The sequence below is a fragment of the Neovison vison genome, chromosome 8, assembly GCF_020171115.1.
Source record: "Neovison vison isolate M4711 chromosome 8, ASM_NN_V1, whole genome shotgun sequence".
In the NCBI taxonomy this organism is placed as follows: Eukaryota; Metazoa; Chordata; class Mammalia; order Carnivora; family Mustelidae; genus Neogale; species Neogale vison.
The window spans coordinates 104807328-104819602 of NC_058098.1; the positions used below are offsets into that span (position 1 = coordinate 104807328).

The following is a 12275-nucleotide window of genomic DNA, read 5'->3' on the forward strand; positions in this document are numbered from 1 at the left end:
ATACTGCCCAGTACAATAAATGATGTGCCCTACACCTTAAGACAAGAAAAAGACATTTTTAGATATATCTCTTTTAAAAACCATCAAAAAGTTTAACATAAGGGACGCCTGGGTGGCGCAGTTGGTTGGACGACTGCCTTCGGCTCAGGGCGTGATCCTGGAGTCCCGGGATCGAGTCCCACATCGGGCTCCCAGCTCCATGGGGAGACTGCTTCGCTCTCTGACCTTCTCCTCGCTCATGCTCTCTCTCACTGTCTCTCTCAAATAAATAAATAAAATCTTTAAAAAAAAAAAAAAAAAAAAGTTTAACATAAAATCAAAACTTGAAAGGGAATATACTTCAGTTAGCTGGAAACCAGCCATGTGTAGAACATTTCACCACCTTCCATCAGATAAGGGGGCTATTAGACAGAGTCCAAAGGCTGATAATAAACCACAGCAGGTGCCATTTTGACCTATACAAATAAATTTATGAATTAAACAATTAAAAGGCTTTCAGGGAAGTTGCCAAAACATAAACAACTTCTGTTCCACAGAACACAAAGAATCATTAGCACAAACCCTAATAAACATAAATGGATTAAGTACAAGTATTATTAGAAATTTTCTCCAACAATACACTAAGAACAGCCTTTGTTACCCAGGTAAAACGAGGTTAAATGGAAAGAAAACAAATGATGAAATAAAGGTGGTACACAGACAAATGCCACTAAAGAAACCAAACTAGCTGATGGATCAGAAACGTGTGCCGATGGCTGAAGAAGACAGCAACTGATGGAGATGACGCAAAGTGCTTAAGAAGCCGTCTGGTTTACATACACTCAATCTTAACTTGTTCTTGCTTTTCCTGCTGTGCAAGGCGAGCTGCAACTTCTTCGGGTGGTCGCTCCCGTACAGAAGTTGAGGATGCTTCCTCTTGCAGCAAAAGTAAATAAGAGGAAATCAAATTTCAGCACAGAATTTCAACAGCTCAGAGGGAAATAAAGAAAACACCATCGTGTGTACTTGCCAGTTCTATCAACTGAAGGCATTTTTGTCATTAGGATTCTAAAACGACATCACCAGTCAATGATTCCAACATGAAGAAATAAGGGATCAGCTCTTACACCTCTTGCTTTCAGAGATTTATTCAGACTCTAAAGTTTAAAAAAATTCCCTAAGCCAGTCTGCAAATAAAACCAGTATAAGTGGGTACTTACTGTCTGGAGGTTGCCTAGGCATTAAATAGTTTTGATGGACAAATCATTTACAAAACCACAAATATAAATAAACTACCTGAAGCTGCAGGCTTGGGCTGCCCTTCACCAATTCCAGGGTGCTCAGTTTTTATAGATTCCTCATGCTGAACCGCAGGGGCTGGGACTGATGGTGTATCACCTGCTGCAGAAATAATTTGAGCTGCCTCTGTAGGTCCTACAAATACATGTTACTCATGGTATTTGTAATCTCCTGGGTTAACACAGAAGAACACAGGAATCTACTACGACTAGCACCCACTTCACATCTGCCTCCTTACAGACACAAATGCAGGTACTGCCACTACTCAAACATGCAAGGAGACTATGGCCCAGTCCCCCAGAGACACAAACCCACACAAGATGGACAAGAGGGGAAATGCACAAGAGATCCCACTTGCATTTTCAGCACCATGGTTCTCAGGCAGGGCTTCTAGTAACATACTAAATGGTATTAAATATTAACATATGGGAAGTGGCCAGAAGATTTACATAACATGGAAAAGTATTAACAAAGGAAAAACAGACCTGTAATGAAGAAGGTAAACAAAACAAAGTAATCAAAAGATATTTTTTAACTGCTTTGAACAGTGTAGAGATGATAGAAGAGGTGTGAGCAAGAACAGTATGACAGTTTTAAACACAAAAGAAGAAAGGAAGGCTGGAAAAAATCAAGAGCTTATAAACAAGTGCTGGGAAAGAAAATAATTAATTCAAGAGGTAAAATAGAGGAGGAAAAAAGAGGAACATAACAGAGAAAAAAAATTAAATAAACTGAAAGTCCCATTTAAAAGATGAAGCTGGATTACTGCAAGGCCTATTACCTGGTCTCCCTGCTCTGCTCTTGGTCTCTTTATCTACTCTCTGCAATAGCCACTGACCTTATTAAAATAAAAATCAGATATCAATCCCTTGGCTCAGAACCCTCCTAACACCTTCCCATCTCACTCAGAATATGAAGCAAAATGCTTATAACGGTCTCGAAAGCCTGCCGCAATAGGCTTCCTGCTTCCTCCTAACCTCATTTTTTACTGTTCTTCCACTCCTGCTTCATGAGCTCCTTATTAGTTAAATATACTAGGCCTTAGCATGAGCTAATCCCTCTGTTTGATGCTTTTCTCCCACTAGCCTTGTAGACCTGCCTTAATCCCTCATCGCTTTCTAGTCTTTGCTCAGATGACACCTTTCAGATGATACTTTCCTTACCCCCTGTTTTAAATTGCAATATTCCCAACACATGACTTCTGACATCCTATATATTTTATATATTATTTATGTATGGTCTTCCTCCCCTTATCCCACTAAGAAATATTTGCAGAGTTTGTGCTTTTTTTTACTATTTTGTTCATTGCTATAGCCCCAGTGCCTAGAATGTGCCTACTATGTTTGGCACATAGTAGACAATCAATGAATATTTGCTGAATGAAAGAAAGTCAAGAGGTTTAATAAAAGGAGAAACACAGAAGTTGAAATGTTTACTGAGCAGGTTAGAGTTAGGTAAGTGTCATAAATTGGGACAGAAGTACTGGCAAATCATGAACTGGGGGAAAAAATTCCCCAGACCACAGCTACATCACTGAGAAGAGAAGAGAAAAGCTAAGAGTCAGGGGTAAAATATAAAGAAAAAGTGTTGGAGGCAAGACAATTCTTGCCATTATCCTCACTGAATAGCTATTCACAATAAAGTCCAACTCCATATCCCACTCAACTCCTACAAGGAGTGTCAAATGATAGGTGTAAACACTTCTTTCCTGGTAAGAACTAGGGACCGGAAGAGTGCTTCCTGAGGTAGGGGCCCCCTCTTGACCCTGGGTACAAATTCATTAAAACAATCTATTTATCTATAATTTTTAAAAAACTGATTCTAAGTATAGGTACCTGTTGTTAAAGCTGGAGTGTCTCCCTTCTGTTTTTGGAGTTGTGAGGCAGGCTGTTTCGATTCTTTCATTACCTCTGATACACTGGAGATTTTTAGTGGACCAGATTGAATCTTGGAAATAAAAAACACATAACACTTCAGATATAATACTGTTGGTTTTTTTTTAAAGGCAGCACAGAATAACTTGTATTATTTCAAAAGTCAAGTACCTCAGGCTTTTCATATAAAGTTAACACTTCACAGTATTACATATTTTATTAATCACAGTAAGGTAAGGTAAGTCTTCATTTTAGAAAAATGCAACCCAAAAACTTCACTGGGCCCAGTCATTGGGCCAAATGACTGGCCCAATTTTCATAGTACCAAAGGCTTCTCTTAGGGCAACTAATAAAGTACATGTTGCAGAGCCTTCCCTTTTAACACCATTTCTTCTATATATACAACATTGAGAGCACCATTTCCATCTGCTTCTTAAATCCAATTTTGTTGCCTTGTGTATATATTCAGTTAGAAACAAATAATTTTCAGAGGCTCTGAGTAAAACCAAATGTTAGCTTTGTTTCCTTAATCTCCCAGACTCATGCAACTGTACACTGAAAAACAGGATCCTATTGTAATGCCTGATTTTCTATTTCTCAGTTACCACCTGCCTCAAGTTTAAGACCCTGTTCATTAAAGGACGGCCGTTATAGTGCGCTGGCAAAAATTACTAAGTAACAGAAATATTTTCATTTACCACCTGTGATGTGCCATTTTTTTTTGCCAGAACTTGGTAATGGAATTCAGATATCTCAAAAATTACTCAAATATAAGAGCAATAATTTTGAACTTTGTCACTATCAGAAATTAGAAATATGTGCATTTTCTTTTAGTAAAATTTTATCATTTAAATCATGAAATACATGCTCCTTATAACAAGCAAAATAATATCAAGACATATTAATGGTTTTATTTTGCTTCTTTACTGCTTTTTTCCCTTCCAGCACTCAGAAGGTAACCACTGCCAATAGCCTGAAATCTATCCTTCCATCCCTGAGCATAAGCTCAGGTATATACACATATACAACTTTTCATTTTTTTAAACAAAACAAAATAAGGTTGGTTATATTATACAAACTACCATGTAACTCAGTTCTTGGTTTTATTTTCATTTAATAATCTATCATGGACATTCTCTTCCAGATCAAGAAATGATTTTTAGTTCCATAACATTCTAATTAATTGTATATCTTAATGTATCTGTAAACCCTAAAATTTTATCAATTACTCTCCTATGTTTGGAAAACAAGCTTGTTTCCTGCTTTTTTCATTGTTAAACATCCTTGTCCAGGGTGCCTGGGTGACTCAGTCCATTAAGCATCTGCCTTCGGCTCAGGTCATGATCCCAGGGGCTTGGGACGGAGTCCCTCATACAGTTCCTTGCTCGGCCAGGAGCCTGTATCTCCCTCTGCCTGCCGTTCCCCCTATTTGTGCATGCATGCTCTCCCTCTCTGACAAATAAATAAATAAAATCTTAAAAAAAAAAAATCCTTGTCCATGCAACTGGAAAGCACTGCAGTGGTATCTGTAGCACAGTCTGCCAAAAGAGGAAGTGCTAGGTCAAAAAGGTTATATATTTTTAGCAGCTACTAACAGATCGCTTTAGCATAAGGTTCTACCAACTCACACTCTCCCAATAAATGTGTGTGTTATGTGTGTCTGTGTATAAATAAGACCTATTTCCAGACTAAGTTTTTCTTTTTTCTTTTCTTTCTTTTTTTTTTTAAAGATTTTATTTATTTATTTGACAGAGAGAGATTACAAGTAGGCAGAGAGGCAGGCAGAGAGACATAGGAGGAAGCAGGCTCCCTGCTGAGCAGAGAGCCCGATGCGGGACTCCATCCCAGGACCCTGAGATCATGACCTGAGCCGAAGGCAGCGGCTTAACCCACTGAGCCACCCAGGCACCCCAGACTAAGTTTTTCTATTCTAATTTCTAATCCTGTGTTAAAACCTTACCGTTCTATTAAAGTATGATTATAATAAAGTCAATTACCTGGGAAAAAAGTGTCCTCTGACTCCTCCCTAACCCAACACTGTTTTGAAATGTGCTTGGCTAATTTAGTACATTATTTATCCTTTCATATGAATTTAAAAATCATCTTATCTGATTCCTCAATCTCTAAAAAAAATTCATTAGAATTCTTATTAGGTGTATGTGTAAATGGTATGGGTGTGTTGGGGGTGTGTGTGTCAGTGTCTGTATATACAAATGTCATTTCTGTCAAATATATACAAATTTAAGGGAAATTTAAGAGAAATGCATATATTTGAGAAAAATGACATTTTTATGATATTAACTCCTATCCAGAACAGTATTTGTCTCCGTTTAGGCAGGTCTTATTCCATGTCCATCAAAAAGATTTTAAGTTTATCCTCTCTCAGTATTTATCTTGTGCATAAATAACCATGTTGGCTCCAAAACGATTATCATGAAATAAAATGCACAGTTTCTAAAAGCAACAAATTGGTAACAATGCACAAGAGTAAAGAATGAATAAATGGTAAAAATTAAAAAACAAAAACACTGGGGCGCCTGGGTGGCTCAGTGGGTTAAGCCTCTGCCTTCGGCTCAGGTCATGATCCCAGGGTCCTGGGATCGAGCCCCGCATCTGGCTCTCTGCTCTGCAGGGAGCCTGCTTCCTCCTCTCTCTCTGCCTGCCTCTCTGCCTACTTGTGATCTCTGTCAGATAAATAAAGAAAAAAATCTTTTAAAAAAACCAAAAAAACAAAAAACCAAAAAACAAAAAAACACTAACTACTACTGTAATCCAGAGATAAGAAAATACACTTTGGTGTATGTAGTGAAGGATATAGGTCTTGAAGAGAACATTAGAAGGCAAAAGAAAAGAAGCCGCTCTGGGTACGAGCCCACAAAGGGAAAAGTTGTGCAAGCTGAAGTGATCTTTGATTAGCTCTCTGCTTTAACACAGGCCCTTGAAACAGTGTCTGGTATATAGTAATCAACTTGACTGACATTTGCTGAATAAATGAATGGAAAGCACAAGGCATATTTATAAAGTAAACTGACACAAAGCTAAAAATTTATGTGCAGAACCATTTAGAGATAAGGCTGGAAAGGTAAACAAAAAGCCAGACTGCCAAGCTGTGTTAAATGTCAACCTATAAACCGGCAAAAACCATAAACTACAGAATAAAGTAACAAACAGCTAGCTCCTAGGCTAACCTTTAACCACCCCTGGCTTTACTCTCTTCATGCAGAACATGAAACAATGTCTAAAGTCTCTGTTGTCGGTCTTTCAAATAATAATAAATATATAAAAATCAATGATAAGTGGTATCATGAAAATATCATAAAAATGTGATAGCACTTACTTGAGAAGATTCTCTGGTATTGATATGAGGATAGCCTAGATTATGGTAGAAGAAGAGATCTCAGGGGTGGAGACTGGGAGGAAAGTCTTGGCAGGGGAAGAAAGAAACAGGTCTAGTTTGGATACAAAGTGATAGAGGTCAGAAATGGGATGACGGTTGTAATGCAAGAAAAAAATAGGGGCACCTGGGTGGCTCAGTGAGTTAAAGCCTTTGCCTTCGGCTCAGATCATGATCCCTGGGTCCTGGGATCGAGCCCTGGATCAGGCTCTCTGCTTAGCAGGGAGCCTGCTCCCCCTACCCCTGTGCATGTCTCTCTGCCTACTTGTAACCTCTGTCTGTCAAATAAATAAATCAAATCTTTAAAAAAAATAATAAACATTGGAGATTAAACAAGATACGGTTGCTAACAAAATATAGGCAACTATGAAGGTGAATCTAAGAATTCTAACCTAACTATGTGACAGCATGATACTATCTGTAACACAAAAAGAGCAAATCAGAAAAGTGTAACTTTTGAGGTGGTACAGTATGGACCTGCCAAGTAATCCAAGCGTAAATGTTCAACAGGATAGCTGAAGTAGAATGAGAAAAGGCCATGACTCTGAGAGAGATAAACAGGTAATCTACAAAGAATGACACTTGAAGTCAGGTCAAGCAAGAAAAGAACACTACTCTCAACTGTCAGCTTTACTCCATGCTCCTAGAAGTGTTCTCAGCTATGTCTCCTGGGTCATGCAGGCTAAAACAGACCCAAGATTTTAGAATGAATCCACAGAATTCCGTTCCTTGACTACTGAAGCTACAAAATGGTCTCTCTTGGCCAGCATAGACATTTTAAAGTTCATATGGAAGAATAAATGATGTGGAAGACTATTCTGAAAAAGCATGACAGAGTAAGGGGAAGGTGTCACAGGACACTTGCTTTTCTAAGTATTAAGGCTATTATATGACTGACCTCTAGACTATGCTAGCTACTAGAGAAAAGAAGTCCACCCAATTTTTAAGAAAGTACTGATCAGCCATGTCCAGCCTCACAGCATAAAGAAATATCCAAGACCAATCAGCAAAAATCCATGCTCTCCTCTGTAAATTTTTTTTCAAGGGGTTTGTTTGAATGAACAATTATTTAAGATGTTTGAAAAATTTTTAGGCCTGGGGGGCAGGGGGTAGGTTCAAACTCTGAATATGTACAACGTTCCAGAAATATCAGAAGATATTTCCGTCAACCGATCAGTAAGTAGCTGAAAATTCTGTGACTCTTGTTTTATGGTCTAGAAAAAGCCACTACTAACTATAACGTCTTGGATTCTGTGTCATGACCATTCTATGCTTACGTTTTTAGTGCTGTAAGTCAGAACCTGAGAGCTGCAACAGTGTAAGCTGCCACAACCATCCTCCATCCACGGGACAGCCACAGTTACCTCTGCCCAAACAGCCTCTTCCATTTACCCTCATGTGCCACGCAATCATTCTATGTAGTGGGTAGTAAATGAGAACACTTAACTTGGAAGGGATGAAAATCCAACTCTACAAATTAATGTTCAAGGAAACTAGTAAACACTTATCTGGCCAAGTTCTACTGAATTATAAAATGTTTTCAAGATGAAAACAACCTGCTTTTACTAGTCCATAGGATAAACTGAAATATTGTTTAAAACTCTTACCGGCTTCTTTGGCAATGGAACAGGATAAGGTGGGGAACCAAGAACCATCTCAAAGAGTTTGTCTGAGTAAGGTATGGTTTTCTCTACACTTTCCCGGAAATGGGAATCCCATTTAGCATACAGGATAGTGCCACCAATACCTCCACCAACAAATAAAAGGCCAGCACCAGCAATTTTGCCAGGAGACAACCTAAGTGAAAGAAATAGGAAACACATTCATACTTCTTGCCTCTCCCAAACCTACTTCCTTAGACCAATGTAAGAATCTCAAAGACCCCTAAACTCTACCCATCTACTGCTGACTCAGATGACAGCAGCCAAGTTTATTATTACAGCTGCACATCACCTTTCCTTCATTTGCTTTAAAACAGGTTTGCAACAGAAAACAACATTTACGTACGGATAACTAGATTTTTTTAAGTACAGTAATATCTAGAATAGGAAGAATGAAGTAATCTACCTTGTAACAGTTAAAATTCAAGATGTTCACAATCATGAGATTTCCCTTAAGTCCAAAAAAAAGCAGCATCCCTTTATTTTAATTAAAATATAACATATTATTTGCTTCAAGGGTACAGGTCTGTGAATCATCAGGCTTACACACTTCACAGCACTCACCAGAGCACATACCCTCCCCAATGTCCATAACCCAACCGCCCTATCCCTACCCCCTCACCCCCCCAGCAAACCTCAGTTTGTTTCCTGAGGTTAAGAGTCTCTTCTGGTTTGTCTCCCTCCTGATCCCATCTTGTTTCATTTTTCCTTTCCTACCCGCCAAACCCCCAACCCTGCCTCTCAAATTCCCCATATCAATCACTAACTTTTAAAGTTCCTCTCCCCTTAATAAAACATTTCTGTGAATAAAACAAAATAAACCCTTTACAAAAGAAAGACAATAAAAATATCGGATAAAACAAATACTTTTAAAATTACAATATGCTGGGGTGCTCAGTGGGTTAAAGCCTCTGCTTTCGGCTCAGCTCAGATCATGATCCTGGAATCCTGGGATCGAGCCCCGCATCAGGTTCTCTGCTCAGCAGGGGGCCTGCTTCCCTTCCTCTCTCTCTGCCTGCCTCTCTGCCTACTTGTGATCTCTGTCTGTCAAATAAATAAATAAAATCTTTATAAAAAAATTACAATATGCTGAGCTCTGGATATAAATCTATTAGCCACAGAACGGAAGACAGCACATGAGGGAGGGAGGTTGTCTACCTTGTATGCCATCTAAATACAAAAGAACCAAAAGGAGCATCGTAACAGATTTTCACCTACAAATAAATAATCTCCAAATATTAGAGCAAAGCTCCAGTGTTTGTACCCCTTAACAAAAAAGATTTTAAACAGCTATTCCCACATTCATGGAAAACAGATACACAAATGTCTCTTTACACACAGTTAAAAGCCCATTTACAGGGAGACACACTACATACCTAGAACCGCCTGAAGTAGAATATCTACGGCACGGTCGTAATGGACGGAGGACAAACTTCCCACAGAGACAACTCTAGAGAGGAAGGAGAAAACATCACAACCAATGAAGAAGGAATCTGGAAAGCTTTTAGGGTTGTAACTCAGGTGTAATATTTTTATTACACATGTCTTTGTTAAACAAAAAATTATTTTCAGAAATCAACTTACCATGGAACACTCTTAGAGGCCCTTAACAATGACGCTTGCAGTACCCCAAGACTCGTATAAGATTATTTTTAAGATTAAAAAATGATTATCAGATTATGATCAATTAGCACTTTAAAGTGTTATGTACACTAATTATTTCTTGGATATGACTGGAATTTGCCATATGCTTTTTTAATTGGCAAGAAAAAAATAAAACAAAAGTATAAAATATCTATTTTTACTTGGTAAGCTTAATTTAGACATCTGAAAAATCACCCACAGGAAACACTGCATTGTAAGATGTGTATAAATCCACTCGGGAGAGATCCAATCTTAGCTTAATTTATCCAGAAAACCAAATTTCCCATCTGTAAGATAACTATGGGACCAGCCAGTCATTTCCTAGCAGCAGTCATTTAAATTTAAAAGTTCATCTTGGGGAGCACCTGGGTGGCTCAGTCAGTTAAGTGGCTGTCTTCAGCTCAGGTCATGATCTCAGGGTCCTGGGACAAAATCTTAAAAAGTAAATAAATAAATAAAAGTTAATCTTGGTTTGCCTTAAACTAAAAGTCAAAACTTTTTTAAAAAGATTTTGTTTATTTGAAAGAGACAGAGCATGAGCTGGGGGGTGCAGGGGATGGGGGGGGAGGCAGAGGCAGAGGGAGAAGCAGACCCCTTGCTGAGCAGGGAGCCTGGACTGGATCCTAGGATCCTGAGATCATGACCAGAGCTGAAGTCAGACATTTAACTAATCGAGCCACTCAGATACCCCAAAAGTCAAAATTTTTAAGACAAAAATTTTAACATTATAAATGCTCGAATACTTACCTCCATATAACTAGTCCCTTTACTCAAATGGACTATTTGCTTAGGATCCTATGCAAATAATCAAACCAATACTTTGAAATTTGTTTTAATCAAAATAAAGCACGTAAATGCAAATGTTTCTTAACAGTATGTGAATCCCTTAAATAAAACAAATGAACCCCTACAGAAATACTACGGGGGAAGGTTTTGATAAACTTAAAGTCATTCACAGCAACTGATCTGAAATTTCAAATTTATCCCACCAATATCTTTCTTTATATGAACTAGAAAATCAAACTGCAACAAGACAAGAGGGAAAAAAAATGCATTCTCTGGGTTCCCTGATGAAACTGCATTCAAAGAATATCAGAAAAACACAAATTTCCTTTTAGAAATAATTTCAAAGAAACTTGATCATAGGATCAAAGGCCACATAAAATTACCCTAGAATTAATTACATTTGCAATTTATGCCTAAAGGTAAACATTAATACCAACACATTTAGGGAAAAAAAACCGTAAGTTAGATGTTTTACAACACGTAAAGAAGCCACAGTTGGTATTTTAAAAGCATTTTGATCCTATGTGTAGAATTCTCAACATCTTTCAACTATATTTAACAGAAAAGCATGTCTTCCTACTGTTCTGTAAAGTTGGTTATTGGACATTTTAAACAAAACTGCAACTACTTTTGTAAGTCAACATCTCCATTTTGTTGACTTGGAAATTATTAGGAAACCATTAAAGTTGTATTTAAGATTCCATACTTTCATAGGTACAAAGAAGTATTCAAGTCAAAAATTAAGGGGCGCCTGGGTGGCTCAGTGGGTTAAAGCCTCTGCCTTCGGCTCAGGTCATGATCCCAGGGTCCTGGGATCAAGCCCCATATCGGGCTCTCTGTTCAGCAGGGAGCCTGCTTCCCGCCCCCCCCAACCTCTCTCTCTGCCTGCCTCTCTGCCTACTTGTGATCTCCGTCTGTCAAATAAATAAATATAATAATAAAAAAAGATTAAGACACTGTTCACAGTGGATAACTGCTAACTGGAACATCAAGCAGCAAACATTAATAGCGGAAAACCGAACCTGGGAAGTACAAAACCATATTAATGCTATAACTCAAAAATACTTTATTTCACATCAGTATTTATTTTTTTACCTGTTTCTTTTTCCATCTTCTACTTTGCTTTATCTTGACCCTTATCCCTCCCTTGACAAAATATATCTGATGTGACTGTTAAGTTTATAGTTCCTAGTACAAATAAAATTAAAACATAAAATTTAAAATCAAAATTCAAAAGATTTAGTTGCATATAGTGGTCTCCCTCACAACTTCTGTCCCTCAGCCACTCAGATCCCCTCCTCTCCATAAGCAACTAATGCTACCAGTTTCTTGTATATCCAGAGATATTTTGTGAGAGAATCCCCAAAATCCCCCTTAACACGAATACCACAATATACACCCAGTTCTGAAGTTCATTCAACAATATTTATTTGTGATCCTTCTGTATCAGTAAATGAACTCGTCCTAGAGGGTTTTACGGAGATTCATTATTCCACTGTATGGATGTTATTTAATGTACTTAACCAGCCCCCTTTTGATGGAAAGTGAGATTCAGTCTAAATTCTTGTTATAATAAGTACTGCTGTCTCGGAAATATACATCATTTTAAGTTAATTCTGGTAAAATTTGCAATTTTGA

The 12275-nt window shown here is 38.0% G+C and overlaps 1 protein-coding gene across 5 annotated transcripts in view; it reads right to left on the reverse strand.

The window, feature by feature from the left end:
• The window catches only part of IMMT (inner membrane mitochondrial protein), a 44035-nt gene that overhangs the window by 17395 nt on the left and 14365 nt on the right, over nt 1–12275 (reverse strand). The window contains exons 2-6 of one of the 5 annotated variants that reach the window (XM_044261562.1): nt 9584–9657; nt 8154–8343; nt 3114–3225; nt 1276–1377; nt 820–915 (exon numbers count right to left, since the gene is read on the reverse strand). In XM_044261562.1, the coding sequence (XP_044117497.1) occupies nt 820–915; nt 1276–1377; nt 3114–3225; nt 8154–8343; nt 9584–9657 (574 nt within the window). Of the gene's footprint in view, nt 1–819; nt 916–1275; nt 1414–3113; nt 3226–8153; nt 8344–9583; nt 9658–12275 lie in introns of all 5 variants that reach the window. The other 4 variants (XM_044261560.1, XM_044261561.1, XM_044261563.1 and 1 more) reach the window with 4 other exon arrangements.